Below are 23,290 nucleotides of genomic sequence, written 5' to 3'. Positions count from 1 at the left end.
CTTTAATTTGACTAGTAAATTAGTACACATATATATTTTATCGGACTGTTCACATTGTCGCTGTCCATTGAAAAGAACACTAAACTATCAGATACATGGGAGAAACATATTTGGTCACATGGACTAATACTTTAATCCAGAGGTCTTCAACATGGGGTCCGCAAAGGTACTGCATGGGGGTCGTGAAATGTTTGGTTGATTGTACTTTAAAAAAAAAAAAAATCATATTCGCCACACAATTTTTTCACTAATTTAAATGTCTTTAAGTTCACGTTATCATTGATCCAACACAGGTTTAAAGTAAAAACATGAATGAATTTTTATTTGTATCCATGTTAGCATTTAAGACAGCTCGCAATTAGTTGGCGAACTCGGCAGTTTGCGATTTAAGCGCCAGTTGTTGGCTAGCGATTAGCGTGTCATTTGTTGGCTAGCGATTAATGGGCTAGTTGTCAGCTATTGAGTAACGCTCTAATAGTTGTCAGTTGTCAGCAAGCGATCACTATTTGTCAGTTAGCGATTTAAGCGCAAGTTGTCGGCAAACGATTACCGCGTTAGTGTTCAGCTAGTGATCTATCCATCCATTTTCTACCACTTGTCCCTTTCGGGGTCGCGGGGGTTGCCCGGAGCCTATCTCAGCTGCATTCGGGAGGAAGGCGGCGTACACCCTGGACACGTCGCCACCTCATCGCAGGGCCAACACAGATAGACAGACAACATTCACACTCACATTCACACACTAGGGCCAATTTAGTGTTGCCAATCAACCTATCCCCAGGTGCATGTCTTTGGAGGTGGGAGGAAGCCGGAGTACCCGGAGGGAACCCACGCAGTCACGGGGAGAACATGCAAACTCCACACAGAAAGATCCCGAGCCCGGGATTGAACTAAGGACCTTCGTATTGTGAGGCACATGCACTAACCCTTGCACCACCGTGCTGCCCTCAGCTAGTGATTAATGCGCCAATTGTTGGTTGGTTGAGCTGACATTCAGCCCATTGAAAAAAAACACACATTTAAAGTTGCCTCATAAATGGTATGAGAACAAAGCAAAGCAGTAGTCGGAGTTCTGTGTTATGTGACAGTAGTAATTATCCTTCATGGGGTGCATAGCTGACAGACCCTTTTAATGTCAAACCTGTACAATGAAATGTTAATCCCGCCCTCTGGAAATATATTTTAACCTCAAATAAATCAATGCCGCAGCCTTTGATCGCCTGACACAGAAGAGCTGAAACAGATGGTGAAGGAAAGGGTCTCGATCAATGCTAATGAATCTCACAGCGAAAACATGTGTTTTCTTTCACACTAGGAATTCAGTAATTGTTTGCTGAAGCCACTTGATTCTCATGTCGGTAATTCATCACGTTAGGTGGGGCGCTGTACCAGCCAGTTGCCATGGTGGCGTCACAGGGGCAAGTGTTAGCGCAGGCTTTGCCACCGGGAACCATTCAGATCCAGAACGCACAGGTAAAACTGCACAAAAAACACCTTCTCATGTTATTGTTATGAAAATGACCCCAAAGAGTCTTTTCCACATTGGCAATTTTGATAATTCAATTTTGACCAATTGAGGATCATCATTATTGTGATTAACATTGAGGCAAAATACAAGTTTTATTGCATCCAAATGTATTCAACCCTTTCATAAATGTCATATTACAAGCTCAGATTTGCACATAACTTATGTGCACTTCCCTTCCTACATGGCACAATTGGAAGAGGTGGGCCAGGTTTGGCACTATTGATGTGTCAGAGAATGACAATAATGCAATGCCATTAATACTCTTAATGATAACTGCCACTTTTCTTATTAGAAATAAAAAATGAAAGACTCAAAAAAAACCAACAACACACAATTAAATTATTAATGATTCATTTTATTGTACAGTGAACACCGGCAAAAATAAAGGTGTTTTTTCCAATGGCAGTAATGCACTGCGATAAAAGAAAACTTTGCAGCTCAGTTGTCAAAATGTTACTGTAGGAAAAACAGTGGTACCATTTTTCCATTTACAGTAATGCACTGTAAAAACAGACTAGATCTTGTGGTTAAAAAAACTGAAAGTTAAGTCGCCAGAATTTTACAATAAGACTGACAGTGGTTTTGTTTTTTTAATCATTATAAGATAAAGTAATGTACTGTAAAACAATGACTGACGATTTTTCGGTTAAAAAACAAACAAACCTGGCAGTTCGGTCGCCAGAATTTTACAATAAGACTGACAGTGGTTTTGTTTTTTTAATCATTATAATATAAAGTAATGTACTGTAAAAACAATGACTGTCGATTTTTCGGTTAAAAAAAAAACAAACCTGGCAGTTCGGTCGCCAGAATTGTACTGTTTTTCACTTCACAGTAATTTGGTTAGAAGACAGCAACAATTGATTTTACATTAAAAAACTGGTATTTCTGTCGCCAGAATTTTACAGTAAAACTAACAGTGTTACCGTTTTTCGACATACAGTAGTTTGGTTGAAGAACAACTGTCGCTTTTTACTTTAAAAAACTGGCAGCTCAGTCGCATGAAATGTTCCGTAAATATAACAGTAATACAGTGTTTCCATTTACAGCAGTGGTTCTTAACCTTGTTGGAGGTACCGAACCCCACCAGTTTCATATGCACATTCACCGAACCCTTCTTTAGTTAAAAATCTATTTATTTATTTATTTTTTCAAATTCAAGACAAAGTTATGTTTTTGATAACACTTTAGTATGGGGAACATATTCTAAGTAACACAGACTTAATTTAGAGTTTTTTGGACACTAGGGGAACATATTCTAAGTAGCAAAGACTTAATTTAGAGTTATTTGGTTAGGGTTAGGGTTAGAGGGTTAGGGTTATAACAAGGCCATGCCGAATAAGGCATTAATAAGTACTTAATAATGACTAGTTAAGAGCCAATATGTTACTAATTTGCATGTTAATAAGCAACTAATTAATGGTGAATATGTTCCCCATACTGAAGTGTTACCATGTTTTTTTACTGGTGCACAAAATGAACCGTGCATGAACATCACCTTGTTCAAAGAGCAAAACCAACACAGTGCATAAACTCACAACAAATTACACACCTGCAAATCAGTGTGACTTCTGCTGTTGCCGTATCCGTAATACGCCGATAGGGAGAAGTTTTTATTTACACGATGAGTCGGGTGTGTCTTGACCTCCACCGAACCCCTGAGCCCGACTCACCGAACCCCTAGGGTTCCATCGAACCCAGGTTAAGAACCACTGATTTACAGTAATGTGCTGTAAAAACAACTGTAGATTTTATGTAAAAAAAAAACAACTACACGCTTTTTCGCCAGAATTTACGTGTAGAAAAAACGATGGTACTGTTTTACCATTTGCACTGTAAAAAAAAAAAAAAAGACTAGATTTTACGGTAGCCAGAATTTTACGGTAAAAATAACATTGGTACTGTTTTTCATTTTTTACGGTAATTCAGTTAATTCAGTTACATTAAAAAACTGGTAGCATTGTCGCCAGAATTGTACTATAAAAACAACGCTGATATTGTTTTTTCCATTTACAATAATATACTGTAAAAAAAAAAAAAAAAAAAATTAAAAGCCACAGTACATTTTATAGTAAAATATTTTTCACAGTTTTGTGGTTAAAATTGTTCGCAGGATTTTGACCTAAAGAAATAAAGGCAAAACACATTTTAGACAGACAATAATTATAATTTTACATGCAAAAACAACTATGTGAAATACATATAAATCACAAATGAAATTGATAAATTAACACTTTATTTCAGTTTCACAAGGGGTGCACGATACATATCGAACAATAAATGGTCAGGCCAATATGAGGAATTATAACGTCACACGGATAAATCTGATAACAATAAAAAAAATAGCTTGGATATAAAAAAACATTTAAGAACACTCCAATGAGGTGAGATTAACCCTACTGTGCTGTAGCACATCAACTGCTCCTTTTCTCCTCCATGTTCCGTGTCATAACCTCCCCCTGATCTTATTGTAAACATAACATCATGTGGTACTTCTTCATTATTTCACAGGAAGACATTTGTTCTGCAAATATTTTCGCGAGGAGGGAAAAAAAAACATTGCGCTTCAACACATCAAACTTTATCAGCCAGCATCGCTGCAGTACCACGCTGTTTTGAAAGCCTGCGAAGACGCCTGCTGCTAAAGAAGCTGCTTAAAGCCAGCCACCAAGAAAAGTGTACAAAATCTACAGTTAAATCTAAAATGAGTAAAAAACTACAAGATTATAAATAAGTTATCGGTATCGGTCTTGAGAAGCAGGAAGTCATCTGTATTGGTTTAAAAAAATATCCCTAACTTTTACCTTCATTGAAAATTCTGGTAGGCGAAGAATTTAAGAATTCAATAGTGTTTCTCACCTTCTTTTTCATCGGCTGGCCCCATGTTGGCTTATTTTGCAGTCGTACCTTATTAAAAATAAGTGAACTGTGAATTCACTGTGAAGTGTTCAACTTCAGCCTAAACCCTTTCGGTCTGCAACATATTCATTTTCAATCTACGAATGTACAACTGTTTGTTTATTTTGTTGACCATTGACCGAAGAATAATAAACTACAATTATTTTTATATAGTCAGTGCTTTACTTTGAGAAACCCATTATGTACATTTAAGCTACATTCACACCAGTGTGGGTGGCACTGGGAGCAAGGTGGGTGAAGTGCCTTGCCCAAGGACACAGTGGCAGTGACTAGGATGGTGGAAGCTGGATTCGAACCAGGAACCCTGTTTCCTCTACCATCTGAGCCACCCCACCCCCAAAAGCAAAGACTGAGTCACCAATGCATGGGGATTTTTTTTTATTTGAGATAGATTTGGATGATACGGACTAGTTGTGGTGCGCCATGTTTGGCCGTACACTAACTGAGACGGAATACGCAAACCAGGGCAAACGTTTGGAAAAAAATGTTCATCGACAACGGAATCCTACCAAAAGTGCGGTGTACAAAAACTGAGGTACCACTGTAATTTTTACTTTCATGCTAAGATCACCAATGTGGACAAAAAGTCCAGCGTTAAAGAGTTTACAATAGTCTGCCTGGTTCTTAACTCTTAAAAAACCTCACGAAAGCACTAAAAAGACGACTGACCTTCTTCTGTTTTTCACAGATTGAAGTGAAGTGGGGTGCTTTTTATATTTCAAGTATCATTACGCAAATTCAGTTACCATGGCGACACTCAGAGGTGTTTCTGCCCTTGTCGCAGAACAACGATCAGCAATTGGTTGTCTTCCCGTGTTTCCGTGGTAACCTTAATTTAACCCCCGCAATGCACTCGCGTGTCACTTGTCTCCTTAGGTAAATGTTGATTTGTCAGCACTACTGGATAGTGAGGACAAGAAGTCGAGGAACAAGAGAGGAGTCCTCCCCAAACAAGCCACCAACATCATGCGCTCTTGGCTCTTTCAGCATCTTATGGTGAAACGTCTTGCTCTTGTGTTTGGAGCTGCGAAGCAAAGTGACTCATGCCAAATGTTGTCTTCTACTTTTAGCATCCGTACCCGACAGAGGATGAGAAAAGGCAGATTGCAGCACAGACAAGCTTAACCCTTTTGCAAGTGAATAACTGGTAAGATAGCATAGTTGTCACATTTCTATTTTGTTTTACTGTTTGAGAAAATGCACTGTGCAAGTCTGGTGAGTGGATTTGGGTACAATATGGGAAGTAAAACTGTTTACTTTTAGTGTAAACAACAGGAAGGCCAATTGTTAACAAACACAAGGCTTTAATGACAAAATATGTTTTTCAAGCTCTGACTTCTTCTTGGCATTGTCACTAACCATGACTACCGAATCTGCTCTTCCTCTGCCTTATAATATTGCACACTTAACAATTCAGATTACGAATATGTGTAGGTAGGCGTGTGACCTGTGTGATGTTGGCCCCACCTCGCCATTGCAGATATCAAAATAATAATGCAGTCTGTTTGTAACCCAATGACCCCCACCTTGTCCAAATCCAAACATGACCAAAACAAAGAAACAAAAAAAACAAAAAAACAAAAAAAACAAAACAAAAAAAAAAAAAAAAAAAAAAATATATATATATATATATATATATATATATATATATATATATATATATATATATATATATATATATATATATATATATATATTCCATTAAGGTTTAACGTTGCTATTTTCTTTTCTTTTTTATATCAACTTTGAATTTTACTTTTCAAATTTTCCTGTAATCAGACAATATTTTTGGTATATTAGGTGGAATTTTTTAGGTTAAAAATTCCATCTATTGTACCGAAAATATTTTTTAGGTAAAAACTCCATCTAATGTACCGAAAATATTTTTTAGGTAAAAATTCCATCTATTTTCTGATTACAAGAACATTTGAAAAGTATAGGAATTAGAAGACATATTGAACCTTTTTGAGCAACTATTGATTGGCAACATTGGCCCTAGTGTGTGAATGTGAGTGTGAATGTTGTCTGTCTATCTGTGTTGGCCCTGCGATGAGGTGGCGACTTGTCCAGGGTGTACCCCGCCTTCCGCCTGAATGCAGCTGGGATAGGCTCCAGCACCCCCCGCGACAAACGGTAGAAAATGGATGGATGGATGGATATTAATTTTATTTATAAAAATCACTGAAAATCTCTATCAGTCTGATAAAAACAAAATAGAACAACTTCAACCCAATCCCAGCTTTGCAATACCTAGGATAAAGATATACAGACCTATACTAAAATACTAAAAAAAAGTAAAATAAAAAATTAATAAAAAACAACAGTATCAATAGCAATAGTAACTGTGGTAGCCATATTTATATTTCTGTAGTCCTGCATACATTAATTTAAATTAATAATGTGTTGTTTGATGAATACTTGGGCCTACTGCGCTACTAGGGGTGTAACGGTACGTGTATTTGTATTGAACCGTTTCGGTACGGGGATTTCGGTTCGGTTCGGAGGTGTACCGAACGAGTTTCCACATGGACATATTAAGTAGTGTACCGCACGTTATGTAAACAATGCACACCGAGGCACAACACACGGCATGCTAGCAGCTAACGGGCTACGATAGACTGACCATACGTCCTCTTTTCACCGGACATGTCCTCTTTTGCGTCGCTGTCTGGGCGGAGTTTCTTAAATGCCTCAAATGTCCGGCATTTTGAGTTAGGGTTGCGTGTATTTTCAATGTACGTTCAGGGTTAAGAAGGGGTTAAAAACAAAACAAATTGTGCGCGCAGCAGCATTGGTGAGGAAGGGGCAGAGACAGAGAAAGAGAGAGAGTTATGATAAACGCGCATGCGTCGCCAGGCTCTGCTTTTTATCCATAGATTTATCAGATTAAATTTTTTATTATCTATAGCAGGGGTGTCAAAAGTGTGCCCCGGAGGCCATTTGCAGCCCACAGCTAATGTTTTAAAGGCCCACGGCATATTGTAAAAATACTATTAAAATAAACAAAAACAAAACAAAAGTGAAATAAAAAAGCTTAAAGGTTAAATGTAATTTAGAAAAAGTTGCAATGTTGACTAATAAAACAAAGCTGTTTTTTTTTTCTCTTTCAAACTGTCATTGCTCAAAACATAATATTGAATCAAAATCAATGTTATTATGAATTATTGACCTATCCAAGGTTCCGATTACTTCACATCAAATATTCCACTAAGAAAAATATTTTTGGTGGAAGTTTTTGCAAATTTGGTAAATAAATAACCAACAACTTTATATTTTGTTGTTTTCTTACTGTACCGAAAATGAACCGAACCGTCACCTCTAAACCGAGGTACGTACCGAACCGAAATGTTTGTGTACCATTACACCCCTATGCGCTACTCTACTTTGGTGGTGGTCATTGTGGTGGTGTTTGATGAGTATTTGGGCCTACTGTGCTGCTGCACTTTGGTGGTGGTCATTGTGGTGGTGTTTGATTAATATTTGGGCCTACTGTGCTACTGCACTTTGGTGGTGGTCATTATGGTTTTGGTAGCCATTTTTGTGTTATTTATATTTCTTTAGTACTGCATATATTAAGTAAAAATATAAATGTTTTGAATTGTCATGAAAATGTTTTGATATATTGTAAAGTTGTTATTGTTCAGTTAATTTATTGAATCAGAAAGTGTCATTTATAGCACCTGTGACGAAAGCATATAGGGGTGCACAGGTGAAACTGATTGGACAAATGTGGTGTTGAGAGACTGGCGGTGAAAACAGTTTTTGACCACCACGCAACACTTGAGCCTTAGTTTTGTTTATAGCTTTGTCGGTAGTTAAAGTTGTTTTTGTTAACCTTGGATGGACGGTTGGAAAGAAGACCTTTTTTGAAAATAAACCTATTTTTTGAGAGACTTAAGTTGTAGTCGGAAGTGCGTATGAAAGTGCACCACCTGTCCTGGCTCAGCCAACAACCTTTGGTTTAGAACCTGGAAAGCTTGGAAAGGCCGATACAGTAAGGATTTCAATAATAGTGATTACAAACTAAATTAATTGCAGTGACAGAACAATATGTATCATCTTTATTATGATCACTTATCATGTCCATCACCAACACTGCCATTAATAAACACAACGCAGCTTGCATTGCATCTCATACACCTGACAACCACACTGTAGCCATTATTCAACACAAGGAAGAAAAAGTCTACTATTTTAGGTTTATTTAATTGTTAAAACAAACTCATATCTTGGAGCCCATATTTCAAGGTATGACTCATTATTATCAAATCTGAATGCAGTTTTTCTACTGATATCATCTCCATAGCTTTTTTATTATTCACACACAGTCCCCATTTTGTCAAAATCTGTCCCAACCGTTTGTGCTAGCTTTATGTTGTGTTTACTGCCACATTTTTTCTACTATGGTTTTAATGTTCTAAATGTTTGTATTAGTTTTCACACTCGTAGTGATTGATACCAAAATATCAACACCACAAATGTTTTTGTGTTTTTGGCTGACGATGGAGCGTTTAATACTGTTGCCATGTTGTGACGATGCATGTTGATGACATATTTGTCAAGACTTGGACTTTGGCGTGGTTTGTTTTCCCATGGTGCAAATGATTTGGACCGGACATGGCGTGAAGGTAGTGACATCTTTTAATTTTAACACTCATAAGGAACAAACAAAAGGTGCTCACAGCGGAGGTATAAAACGTGGCTATGAAAATAAAACACTAGCACGAAGGCAGAACTATGAACATAAAACAAAACTTGCAAACTATGGCCTGAATAAAGAAAACTTACTTGGAACAAGAAAAGAGCATGAAAAAGAGCAGCATGGATCATCAACAAGGGTGTGTAGAGAGTGACGTCGCCAGGCTGACTGCCTGGCAACTACAGGCTTAAATAGTGATGATATGATTAGTGAAAACAGGTACGTGACATGACGATGTGAACTAGGTGAAACTAATGGTTACTATGGTGACAAAGGGAGTGAAGACAAGAACTAAAAAGTGTCCAAAAACCAAGCAAAACATAACTAAACAAAACATGATCACAGACATGACAATATTCTAGCTGTGTCAGCAAATTTGACAGCAACAAACGAACAATTGCGTCCTCAAGGCAATGTAGCATCCTAGCTAATGTAGCTCCACAGCGCGAGTCACTAATCCTCCCCTACTTGGCGGAAAATAAACTAAGTACCATTGTCACTGGAGGAAGAGAAATAGCTAAACTTGCCGTACTACACACCGTAGGAAGACACAAGAGGCCATGCTAACAGCTAAGCTCGTGCCCTTGAATGTTACAGTAATAGAGGTGGGCGGATCGATACAAAAATCGACAGTAAGGATACGATACGACAAGTGTAGTATCAGAATATAGTCAAAACTACAGTGATTAGATCAGTATTTTTTTATTATAGCACCATCTTTTGGTAGTTTTTATTATTGTTTACAATCTCATTTAATAAGTCCAAGAACACAGGAGGACTTTAGGTGCAAAATCCAAAATATTTAAATCAGAGCCAAAAATTACTATTGACATTATTTTGCTCCAAATATTGTATGTAATAAAAGGGAATAAGGACATATTCTCAAATATTAATTGATATTGTTACTCCGCCATTCTGTGTTTTGTCTGATTATAGTACATTGTAATCATTCAGTGATTTAAAAAAAATGTAAGTATCAGTATTGGTCTTATTACTACTTGGTAGGGATGTCCGATAATGGCTTTTTGCCGATATCCGATATTCCGATATTGTCCAACTCTTTAATGACCGATACCGATATCAACCGATACCGATATCAACCGATATATACAGTCTTGGAATTAACACATTATTATGCCTAATTTGGACAACCAGGTATGGTGAAGATAAGGTACTTTAAAAAAAAATGTATAAAATAAAATAAGATAAATAAATCAAAAACATTTTCTTGAATAAAAAAGAAATAAAAACAATATAAAAACATACATTACATTGAAACTAGTAATTAATGAAAATTAGTAAAACTAACTGTTAAAGGTTAGTACTATTAGTGGACCAGCAGCACGCACAATCGTGTGTGCTTACGGACTGTATCCCTTGCAGACTGTATTGATATATATTGATATATAATGTAGGAACCAGAATATTAATAACAGAAAGAAACAACCCTTTTGTGTCAATGAGTGGGGGAGGGAGGTTTTTTGGGTTGGTGCACTAATTGTAAGTGTATCTTGTGTTTTTTATGTTGATTTAATAAAAATTAAAAAAAACGATACCGATAATAAAAAAAAAACGATACCGATCATTTCCGATATTACATTTTAACGCATCTATCGGCCGATAATATCGGCCTGCCGATATTATCGGACATCTTTACTACTTGGTATTGGATCGATTACCCAAAATTGTAGTATTGCCCAAAATGAATGTAAAGTATCCAAACAACAAAGGAATAAGGGTTTATTACACTTTAACAGAAGTATAGATTAAACGTTACAACAGAAAATAACCAGATATTAACAGTCAATTAGCAAGTAGACTATTCATAGTTTTGAGAAAATAACAACAACCAAAATTGATGCAATAAAAAGTTAAAGTATCACTGATAGTCACACACACACACTACGTGTCGTGAAATTTCCCTCTGCATTTGACCCATCCCCTTGTTTCACCCCCTGGGAGGTGAGGGGAGCAGTGAGCAGCAGCAGTGAGCAGCAGCGGTGGCCGCGCTCGGGAATCATTTTTGGTGATTTAACCCCCGATTCCAACCCTTGATGCTGAGTGCCAAGCAGGGAGGTAATGGGTCCAATTTTTATAGTTTTTGTTTCAACATAAGTTAGCAGCCAAATTAGGAAACTTTGTAACCCATTTTGTAATGGTTCTATCATCATTTGTACACTAAGTAATGTATCGTTATCGCAGGAGGCTGCAATATACAGTATATGGTGATAAAGGTTTTATTCCATATCGCCCATCCCAAGTCTATTATGGAATGAAAAACCCTACCAGCACAAACGTAGTATAATGGAACTGCAGTATATTTTCCCATATCTGCAATGGCAAGGAGTTCAGCTTCCCACAGGTAATACTACACCTCTGGTGGTTAGCACACCTGGCTCACAGCCATGAGGTTCAGTATTTGAACCCCTTGTTCCTCCTTTGACTAGGATGTATATATATCACCTCTTGTCTAAAGTCAGCTGGTATGGCCTCCAACCACAGTGTGACCCTGACTGAACAAGATAAGATGTAGAACATGAATGGAGTCCAGCGCCTTGAATTTGTAGACAGCACAAGAATTGCCAGGTGCTGCCATCTCCTGGTTGTATAAAGTATCGCAGAAATCTATAGTGGACATCATAGAAATGTCATTAAATCACAAAAAACGTCCACGCATAAGCCCCCCTTTTTTTTGTATTCCCTTTCAGGTTCATCAATGCTCGACGGCGTATCCTCCAGCCTATGTTAGATGCCAGCAACCCTGACCCAGCTCCCAAAGCAAAGAAGATGAAGTCCCAGCATCGTCCCACACAGCGATTCTGGCCAGACTCCATTGTTGCTGGAGTTCTGCAGACACACCGATCTCAGCTGGGGAACAACTCAGACAGTAAGTGCACATCAACACTTTTTTTTTTACCTTTTAAAGACATGTTTTTATGGCTGACATTGTATCATACCCTGGACTCCAGTGTTTTTATTTGTTGACTGGGAAGAAAGTGTTCCAAAATATTAGTTAATATCACTGCGAAGAGGTGGTGACTTGTCCAGGGTGTACCACGCCTACCACCTGAATGCAACTCAGATAGTCTCCAGCACCCCCCGCAACCCCAAAAGGGACAAGCGGTAGAAAATGGATGGATGGATGGATAGTTAATATCACATATTTTGAAAAGGGGTGTTGTGATCCGATAATGATATCAGCTATCAGTCCAATATCAGAAAAAAACAACTATAAAAATGGGACCCATTACCTCCCTGCTTGGCACTCAGCTTAAGGGGTTGGAATTGGGGGTTAAATCACCAAAAGGATTCCCGAGCGCAGCCACCGCTGCTGCTCACTGCCCCCCTCACCTCCCAGGGGGTGAACAAGGGGATGGGTCAAATGCAGAGGGTAATTTCACCACACCTAGTGTGTGTGTGTGTGTGACTATCAGTGGTACTTTAACTTTAACTTTAACTAAAAGTAACAGACTTCGGGGTGTCAAATGATCCTGTTAATTGTGATTAATATTGAGCTTGTTGTGTTTTTTAATCGCGTTAATTACACTTTTAATCGCTAATTCAAGGCTGCGATTTGACAGGTCATATCTTCATATTTCAGCACAGTGGCTGAAAATGGAGCCAAAAAGCATTATAGAAGGACAGAAAATTTAAATGTGGAAACTAATAACTCATAATAATGTTAAGATTAGTGCTGTGAAATTATTTTCTTTTTTTAATCAGATTAATCACACTTTTGAATTTGGATTCATCATCATTAATCACAGGTTATTACTTGCTTGCATAATTTTGATTAAGTTAAAGAGCCCAATATATGTACACAAATGTGATTCTATTGTTACACTGTCATCCAGGAACAATTTTTAAATGTGTCATTTACTTGTTCATAACTTGGTTAACGTTTTTATCTATAATAATATAATAATAATAATAATAATATATTTTATTTGTGTTACACTTAACATTTGAATAACAAATCTCAAAGTGCTATTTCTATAACAACGCTCAAAATAGATTGTGTGATTAATCTGCGTTGATACATAATCAATGCGTTAATTTTTGTGATTAATCACATGAGTTAACTCGTTATTATTAACTATTTGAATACATGTATGAGTTGAACATAGCAACATACTTGTAAGCATTATTGTAATCTGCATTTGAGTCTGTATTACTGATTTATATACTTACAGTACTTTATGGTAACACCACACTTGTGAGGCAGAAAATGTTGAATTATTTTACAAAGCCACTGTTTTTTTTTGTTATACACGTCAATCTTTTCATCGGCCACACTAAAGTACCACTGATAGTCACACACACACTAGGTGTGGTGAAATTACCCTCTGCATTTGGCCCATGCCCTTGTTCCACCCCCTGGGGGATGAGGGGAGCAGTGAGCAGCAGTGGTGGCCGCGCTCGGGAATCATTTTGGTGATTGGTGATAATGTAATATATTCAAATGTAAAAATCTAATTGAAGGCATTTTTGGTTTAAATTAAAAAAGGGATTGTTAGAATAATTCATTTTAGATCATAATCAATTAATATCAATCTTTTTAAGTCTCCTAACAGCACTAATCCGATACAATAATTCAATATAATAATAATAATATAAATAATCCGATATAAGAACTTATAAGCAGTACGTTCTGCTACCGCTAATGTCTGTTCTTGCTAGTTTAGCAGACAAATTGTCTCCATTTGAGAGTATTTTACTTCAAAACACTGTACAACTAAACGTACATATAATTTATAATAATACATGATAAAGTATGTCAATATATTTTATATGAGATACAAAATAACTTCTCTTTGAAATTACAACATAAAATAAAAGCATTAAAACAAATGCGCTAGCTCAAAGCTAATTTATGCCATATACATGCTAGTAATCCATCCCAGACGTCCGCTATTATTCTAGCCAGTGAATACCGCGAGACTGTGCGTTATCAAACAAGAAAACAAAAATGGCAGCTAGAAAACGTGCACTTAACATCCTCCTATGTTTAGGTTACTTGTGTCTTAAACATGTTGATATCGTAGTGTAGGATTGGTAATATTGATGTTGTTTTGAAATAACACATACGTGTTTCGTGTGTGCACACCAAAGCAGCTACCAAAAGATGGTGCGATAATAAAAAAATACTGATCTAATCTCTGTAGTTTTGACCATATTCTGATACTACACTTGTCGTATCGTATCCTTACTGTCGATTTTTGTATCGATCCGCCCACCTCTATTACTGTAACATTCAAGGGCTCGAGCTTAGCGGTTAGCATGGCCTCTTGTGTCTTCAGACGGTGTGTAGTATGGCAAGATTAGCTATTTCTCGTCCTCCAGTGACAATGGTACTTAGTTTATTTTCCGCCAAGTAGGGGAGGATTAGTGACTCGCGCTGTGGAGCTACATTAGCTAGGATGCTACATTGCCTTGAGAACGCAATTGTTCGTTTGTTGCTGTCAAATTTGCTGACACAGCTAGAATATGTCATCAACATGCATCGTCACGATATGGCAACAGTATTAAACGCTCTATCGTCAGCCAAATTGATATCATTTGTATCGCATATATCGCACAACCGTAGCCCAAATCTCACCAAACTTGTACCTGCTGCGAAAAAACACTTGTGGTATTGAGGGGCGAGGCTTGCGGGCGTGTTCTGGGGTTAAAATGCGTGCTTGTTGGCACCCAGTGGGTCACTCTGCGGGAGGGGACGGTACCAATGACTTATGCAGATCCCAAATACAGATCAGCAGGTACCAGAAGGTAAGACAAGTTGGTTTTGCATAATATTGTGAAACAAAACGCCAGGTAATATGTCTGCTAATAGGTGCCATTTTGTGGTCCTTATACACACACCATAATAATACCCGTATGTTGAAGCACAGTACGTCTGACTACGGTAGCCGTAATGCCACGACAATAAATCAAGCGGTGCGGCTTCCTAGCTTACCAAAGTTGTACTAAAACATTTTGACAGATTTTTGAGTGCCGTGTGTAATGTTCTATATTCTCAATGAAACATTTAAAGTTTTGGTGTTGTTTACTGGCGTCATCTTGCAGTCTACACATATCTCTTATGTGTGACTGCCATCTACTGGTCACACTTATCATTACGCCATGTACCAAATAAAATAACTTCGATGTCGGTAAGCACAAGGATTATTCCGTACATTATGCACACTAGGTTATAAGGCACACCGTTGATTTTTTTTAAAAAATGAAAGGATTTTAAGTGCGCCTTAGAGTCCAAAAAATACGGTACCTAAAAAGCACAATAGAGTGTAATCATTAATTTTCTAATAATATTATATGTAATACAAATCTTCATGTTATAATTAAAGAAACAAATAAAGTTGTTGCAGATACTATGAATAACTTCCACACATCCATGACTTCCCGAAGTGACTCACTCGTTCAACAAAATACTTGAGTTGTTACAATTAAATATTTGTAGACATCACATCCCAAGTATGCATGAGAATGCCTTATAGCAGTGATTCTCAAACTGTGGTACGCTAAAGAATCACTTGATCAAAGTAGAGTGTTTTATTTTCCTATATTCAAACACAGTGTTACCGTTCAAACTGTGTGTAATGTTGCATTGGCCAAAAATATTAGATGTACTTGTTAAATAAAACCACTGCCTTGTTTTTAATGACTACTTAGGCCTACTATGCTACTGCAGTTTAATGTTGGTCATTATGGTGGTACTCGGAGAATCACGTTTTTTCTGAAGTGGTACTTCTTGAAAAAAGTCCCATAGTGATGTAGTAAAGTGATTGTCTCACACCAGACAAGACATTGAACTAATGACATAAACTATGGATGTTGGCTTGTAGTGATATGGTAAATATATTTTCAAAAACAATAAACTATTGATGATAATGTACAGTCATGAAAAAGAGGTGTGGCTTTCAGTTTATAGCATCTAATAGAAACCATTGGTGAGTTTTCATGCATTTTTGCAACATTTCTATGTAGTAAATGCCTTCCAAGGCATCTTAAAAATGGTCAAATCTCTTCAACTTTAGAAGGCGATGCCCCCTGGACCGCCAAAATGGCCCCATTGACCCCGGCTGATGTTTTTCAATTCCTCTATTTTTGTTTTACTTTGCTGGGTTCCCAGTACTTGGCAATTTCAACACTCCCAGATTTGGTAGAGAAAACTACAATCAAACAGCTGGTGTGTAATAACTCCAATACTTACAGTGTAAACACTTCGTAGGCTCAACAAAACATTCATCTAAATGGCAAAGACTACTTCCTGACTACGGCAACACACCTAGGACAAACTGAAATGAAGCCCACATCACTTGATCAAGCTTTTTCGAGCATTCCACACCACAAAACATAGATAAAAGTATGTCTTATTTGTGCTGAGATCAATATGTGTATCAGCCAATAGTCGAGGCTGCAATATCAGTATCGTATCACAAGTGAAAGAGTTTAGTCCAAGATGTGAAGAATGGTTGGCTTATCTTTTACATGAAAACATCAATTCAACCACTAGGTGCCAGTGTTGGCTTTGTGTTATCAAAATGAGTTGGCCTTGGGTATAGGACACCAAAGAGAGAGAGAGAGAGGGCTGATGGGATGTCAAATGTGCACACACAAAGGTGATGACGTTAATTGATATCAACGCTTCCACCTGTGATCAGACCCTCTCAGCCTGGACAGCCTCCAGTCGCTGTCGTCAGACTCTGCCACCCTGGCCATGCAGCAAGCCATGCTCGGAGCCGACGACTCCATGGATGGTACGGAGGACGAGGACGAGGAGGAGGAGGAGGATGAGGAGGAGGAAGGAATGGAGGAGGAGGAGGAGGAAGAGGAGGAGGACGGGGAGAATGACACCAACAGGGGGAGCCCCATGCCTTCTTGCGTGGGAGCGGCGAGGAGAGAGCTGAGCATGGAGCGCCGGGAAGAACTGGAGTAGACTCGCTGGAATCCTTCACGGGGAAAATGTCTGACTCAAACAGGAAGTAAATGACACTGCCGCTAACTTCACATGCACCTGAATGAATGCAAGCTTTTACAGTGTGGAGCAACTATGGAGTTATTACATTTGACAAAAGGATCCCAATCATTTTAGACAATGATATTAAAGCAAGGGCAAAAAATAAATAATGGCTTTGTTTTACTAAATAGTTTGGCTTGGAAGGCAATGCGATAAATGTGTTATTTCATCCATTCATCACTTTTCTATACTGCTTCTGCTCATTAGGGCCACGGGTAAACTGGAGCCTATCCCAGACTAGTCGCCGATTAATCACAAACATTCACACTATGAACCATTTATACACACATTAGCCACACTTTTGGACAAATGTCCACTGCAGTGGACATTTGTAAATGGGCCATCTCTTTTGTCAAAGGTACGCATTTCGGAACATAGACATGTGCTTGTCCACTACAGTGGACATTGGTATGTGGCCTATTTCAGATTTACAAATTTCAGATTATCGGCCTCTTGTGCGTGTCTAAAAAATTTCCACTATAGTGGACATTTAACCTTTTGTGTATGTCCAGAAATGTCCACTGCAATGGACATTTGTTTTGTTTTTTTCTTGCCCTGATGTGGGATCTGAGCCGAGGATGTCGTTGTGGCTTGTGCAGCCCTTTGAGACACTCGTGATTTAGGGCTATATAAGTCAACTTTGATTGATTGATTGATTGATAGTGGCCTATTTCTTTTGTCAATTTTACAAATTTCAGATTATCGGCCTGTTGTGTCTACTCCAATGGACTGATTGATTGATTGATTGAGATTTTTATTTGTAGGTTGCACAGTGAAGTGCATATTCCGTACAATTGACCACTAAATAAGTTTTTCAACTAGTTTATTTACAATTCAATTGGTTGTTATCATCAGTCATCAATTGAGAACAGAGAAATGGATATTGAAACAGTGGAGGTCTGACTTGGTAGGATATGTACAGCAAGTAGTGGACATAGAGAGAGAGAGAGATCAGAAGGCATAAGAAAAATATCTGCATTTGATTGTTTACATTTGATTATTAACAATCCGGGGAGGGTGTTAGTTTAGGGTTGTAGCTGCCTGGAGGTGTTCTTTTAGTGCGGTTTTGAAGGAGGATAGAGATGCCCTTTCTTTTATACCTGGGAGCGCATTCCACATTGATGTGGCATAGAAAGAGAATGAGTTAAGACCTTTGTTAGATCGGAATCTGGGTTTAACGTGGTTAGTAGAGCTCCCCCTGGTGTTGTGGTTATAGCGGTCATTTACGTTAAGGAAGTCGTTTGACATGTACTTCGGTATCAGGGAGGTGTAGCGGATTTTATAGACGTGTGTATCATTTGACAAGATTCTTGTCAATGTTACCCAATTTGGAACATAAACCTGGTCACAAAATGTCCACTACAGTGGACATTGGTACGTGGTCTATTTCTTTTTTGTCACACATTTTTTCAACATAGACTTGTTGAGCGTGTCCACCAATGTCCACTGCAGTGGACGCAGACTGTCAGGAGGATAGACTGTACCGAAATGGTGGACGGCTAAGTGCAGAAGTTGATGCTTCAAAGCAGGAGTGTCAGTACATTTGCGGCCCATAGCTTGTTGCGTTTCACTATGTTTACACTGCAGGCCAATCAGATTTTTTTTTAAATCGAATTGTTTACACTGCAAGTAAAATGTGTCTTAATCAGACTCCATTGTAAACGTGCCCCAATGTGGCCTCGACGTCACTTGCATGCACAATTTGATAAAGCCAAAACAAAGGACGTTGACAGGAAGTTGACCCGTCACTAGCGCTACAAGTAAGTGATTATTTTAATTGTATATTTAATTTCGACTCTTAAAGGCCTACTGAAATGCGATTTTCTTATTTAAACGGGGATAGCAGGTCCATTCTATGTGTGATATTTGATCATTTCGCGATATTGCCATATTTTTGCTGCAAGGATTTAGTAGAGAACATCGACGATAAAGTTCGCAACTTTTGGTCGCTGATAAAAAAGCCTTGCCTGTACCGGAAGTAGCAGACGAGTAGCGTGACGTCACAGGTTGTGGAGCTCCTCACATCTGCACATTCTTTACAATCATGGCCACCAGCAGCGAGAGCGATTCGGACCGAGAAAGCGATGATTTCCCCATTAATTTGAGCGAGGATGAAAGATTCGTGGATGAGGAAAGTGAGAGTGAAAAACTAGAGGGCAGTGGGAGCGATTCAGATAGGGAAGATGCTGTGAGAGGCGGGTGGGACCTGATATTCAGCTGGGAATGACTAAAACAGTAAATAAACACAAGACATATATATACTCTATTAGCCACAACACAACCAGGCTTATATTTAATATGCCACAAATGAATCCCGCATAACAAACACCTCCCCCCTCCCGTCCATATAACCCGCCAATACAACTCAAACACCTGCACAACACACTCAATCCCACAGCCCAAAGTACCGTTCACCTCCCTAAAGTTCATACAGCACATATATTTCCCCAAAGTCCCCAAAGTTACGTACAGGACATGCACATAGCAGCACGCACGTACGGGCAAGCGATCAAATGTTTGGAAGCCGCAGCTGCATGCGTACTCACGGTACCGCGTCTGCGCATCCAACTCAAAGTCCTCCTGGTAAGAGTCTCTGTTGTCCCAGTTCTCCACAGGCCAATGGTAAAGCTTGACTGTCATCTTCCGGGAATGTAAACAATGAAACACCGGCTGTGTTTGTGTTGCTGCAGTCGGCCGCAATACACCGCTTCCCACCTACAGCTTTCTTCTTTGCTGTCTCCATTGTTCATTGAACAAATTGCAAAAGATTCACCAACACAGATGTCCAGAATACTGTGGGATTTTGCGATTAAAACAGACGACTTAATAGCTGGCCACCATGCTGTCCCAAAATGTCCTCTACAATCTGTGACGTCACGCGCAGGCGTCATCATACCGAGACGTTTTCAGCAGGATATTTTGCACAAAATTTAAAATTGCACTTTAGTAAGCTAACCCGGCTGTATTGGCATGTGTTGCAATGTTAAGATTTCATCATTGATGTATAAACTATCAGACTGCGTGGTCGGTAGTAGTGGGTTTCAGTAGGCCTTTAAGGTATACCTTTTTAATGCGGCACCGCTGGTAGCTTTTTTCGACTCATTTTGACAGAACACCGGATTTCATAAATAAACAAGAAAGTCGCCACTTCACGAGTAAACACAGATCAGCGTGTTCGTGGGTTTGTGCTGTGACTGTTGTGTCGAGGAAGTAGGCAGATGATGGAAAACAACTGTAGGAGGAGGAAGAAGAGAATTGCAAAAGGGAAAGTGATCATTCTGCGCACACACATGACGTAACTCGTCTAAAGCTGATGTAAAAGTCGCATTTAAAAAAAAAAAAAGATCAGATTCAGACCGCTTTGGAGCGTTTACACTGGCAAAAAAATAAATCTGATTTGGTGTGCAGTGTGTGAATGTGAGTGTGAATGTTGTTTATCCGTGTTGGCCCTGCGATGAGTTGGGGACTTTTTCAGGGTGTACCCCGCCTTCCGCCCGAATTCCGCTGAGATAGGCTCCAACACCCCCCGCCACCCCAAAAGGGACAAGCGGTAGAAAATGAATGGATGGATGGATGTAAACGGGGCCTTTGTTTGACAAAAACAAACACAAATGAGGGGGGGAAAGTTGATATGAATAACACAAAAATAATAATAACACACTTTGTCACAGATAAGCCAAGATGCAGGCTGTTATCATATCTACTTTCTGACAACTAACAGACGGTGAAAACATAATGCTGTCAAATAATTGAGCTTTTAATCAGATTAATCACACTTTTGAATTCAGATTCATTGCAATGAATCGCCCAAAAAAATCCCCTGATCACTGATCGCATAACAACACACAGGTAACCACTCAAGGTTAAGGTGAAGGATCACAGGAATAAATGATTAATGTGATTATTTTGTGATTAATCGCATGTTTTAACCCCAGACATACTTTTATTCACGCCCTTGTCGTACTGTATCATGATGGCGATAATATGCTGTGCCACAAAGCTCAAAGGCAAGCCGGTTTATAACAATCTTAAATATCAAAATGCTTCTTGCCCATCCTTTGATTTGTCCTTGGAAATATTTTCGAAAGCCCCGCTTTAGAACATCGAGGCTTTTTATGCTGGCTTTAGCTTTACAGAGCACAGAATCAGTACCAAAGTTGACAACAAAACTTGGCCTTTTGGGAGAGTTCATCAACAACAACTTTTCTGGAAATGTTTTGCTTGACTTTTTTGACCAGCACGGGAACAAAGTTGATGATGAGATGATTTGAATATGTAGGAAAAATAAATATTTGTAAGTTTTCCATCTTACAGAGATATGAACAGTGCATCACTTTTAAGGTTGGTTTATTGTAACAGAAACAGAATGTAACAAACAAAAAAAACAGATTTCCATTTGATTGAGTTAAGTATTTAGTGAAAGAACTACACTAGTACTGAGTAACTGATGGGTAACTTCTGATTTATTTAGTAGCAACTTGAGGGTTCCATGTTCGATTCCAGCTTCCACCATCCCAGTCACAGCTGTTGTGTCCTTGGCTAAGACACTTCGCCCTTGCTCCTGATCCATTGTTGTTAGCGCCTTGCATGGCAGTTTCCGCCATCAGTGTGTGAATGGGTGAATGTCATGTATAATGTAAGGCGCTATAGGTATCATCCTAGGTAGAGTAAAGCGCTATATAAATACAGACCATTTATTCACTAATTAACTACATACAGTAGGAAGAGATTCATATGGCCCCATTTGTTGTGTTGTACCTGAAACATGAAATATGTCTAACTGGGGACTGCACTATCCATTTTGTCCACCAGATAGCAGTAGAGTGTTGAATATCTTAAAATGTGTTTTTTGGCAATTCCAACATTGACCACAGCGTCAGTTCCTAGGTCGAGTGGCGCTTTCCATAATTTTCAACAGACTGCATTGCAAAATGAAAAACCCTCCTCTTCCTCTTACGCCAGATCCACCCAGGAATGGGGCCATATAAATACCTTCCCTACTGTACAAAATATGCACATTTGACAGTCACTTCTGACATTATAACAGGGCTTATGTTAGCATATGTGCAGCTAAAACATAAAAAAAAAAAAACTTCTTACCATAAGACGTTTCTCCAGCTAAAAGTGAAACTCTTGTAGGCTGAAATGTGAACATTTCTACTGCACATGATATAAATGTTATTTTTCCTGGTTTGCAAGTAAACATTGAAAATGACGTCATGTCACTTTTTGCAGTGTGTCGTTTGAGTGCGGTCATGTGACTGCCAGGCTCCCTCTGATTGGTAAAATGGAGTCACACGTCAATATAGTGCTTACGTTGGATTGGTTAACCAGAGTCATGTGACATAAGAAGTCTCCACAACGAGCCAAAACCACGTCTTTGCAATCAGTAATCAATAGACTATAGATAAATATATAATTATGCTATGAATAAATGTGGTGATTGGTATGAAACGCAATGTAACTGAGTAAATGCAATGTTTCTTCTTCACAGTAAAAAAATAATCAAGTGAAGGTAAAAAGTATGTTGTAATAAAATTACTCTGACAAGTACAATTTATCAGTAATAAAATGTAACGGAGTAAATAGCATGTTCCTACCCACCTCTGGTTCGCTACAATACTGTGATAATTAGAGATGTCCGATAATATCGGTATCGGGTTTTTTATTATCGGCATCGTTTTTTTTTTTTTGTTTTTTTAAAATTAAATCAACATAAAAAACACAAAATAAACTTACAATTAGTGCACCAACCCAAAAAACCTCCCTCCCCCATTTACACTCATTCACACAAAAGGGTTGTTTCTTTCTGTTATTAATATTCTGGTTCCTACATTATATATCAATATATATCAATACAGTCTGCAAGGGATACAGTCCGTAAGCACACATGATTGTGCGTGCTGCTGGTCCACTAATAGTACTAACCTTTAACAGTTCATTTTACTCATTTTCATTAATTACTAGTTTCTATGTAACTGTTTTTATATTGTTTTACTTTCTTTTTTATTCAAGAATTTTTTTAAATTTATTTATCTTATTTTTTTTATTTTTTAAAAAGGACCTTATCTTCACCATACCTGGTTGTCCAAATTAGGCATAATAATGTGTTAATTCCACGACTGTA

The 23,290-nt window shown here is 38.3% G+C and overlaps 1 protein-coding gene across 1 annotated transcript in view; it reads left to right on the top strand.

Moving 5' to 3' along the window:
• Window positions 1-23,290, top strand: part of pknox2 (pbx/knotted 1 homeobox 2) — a 355,828-nt gene that overhangs the window by 269,977 nt on the left and 62,561 nt on the right. The window contains exons 8-12 of the mRNA XM_072913859.1: window positions 1,373-1,470; window positions 5,321-5,440; window positions 5,515-5,591; window positions 11,852-12,030; window positions 16,808-17,078. Coding sequence (XP_072769960.1) covers window positions 1,373-1,470; window positions 5,321-5,440; window positions 5,515-5,591; window positions 11,852-12,030; window positions 16,808-17,078 — 745 coding nt within the window. The remainder of the gene's footprint in view (window positions 1-1,372; window positions 1,471-5,320; window positions 5,441-5,514; window positions 5,592-11,851; window positions 12,031-16,807; window positions 17,079-23,290) is intronic.

This window comes from Nerophis lumbriciformis, linkage group LG09, assembly GCF_033978685.3.
Source record: "Nerophis lumbriciformis linkage group LG09, RoL_Nlum_v2.1, whole genome shotgun sequence".
In the NCBI taxonomy this organism is placed as follows: Eukaryota; Metazoa; Chordata; class Actinopteri; order Syngnathiformes; family Syngnathidae; genus Nerophis; species Nerophis lumbriciformis.
Note: the sequence above shows the minus strand (reverse complement) of the source record. Positions and strands in the feature narration are given on the sequence as shown.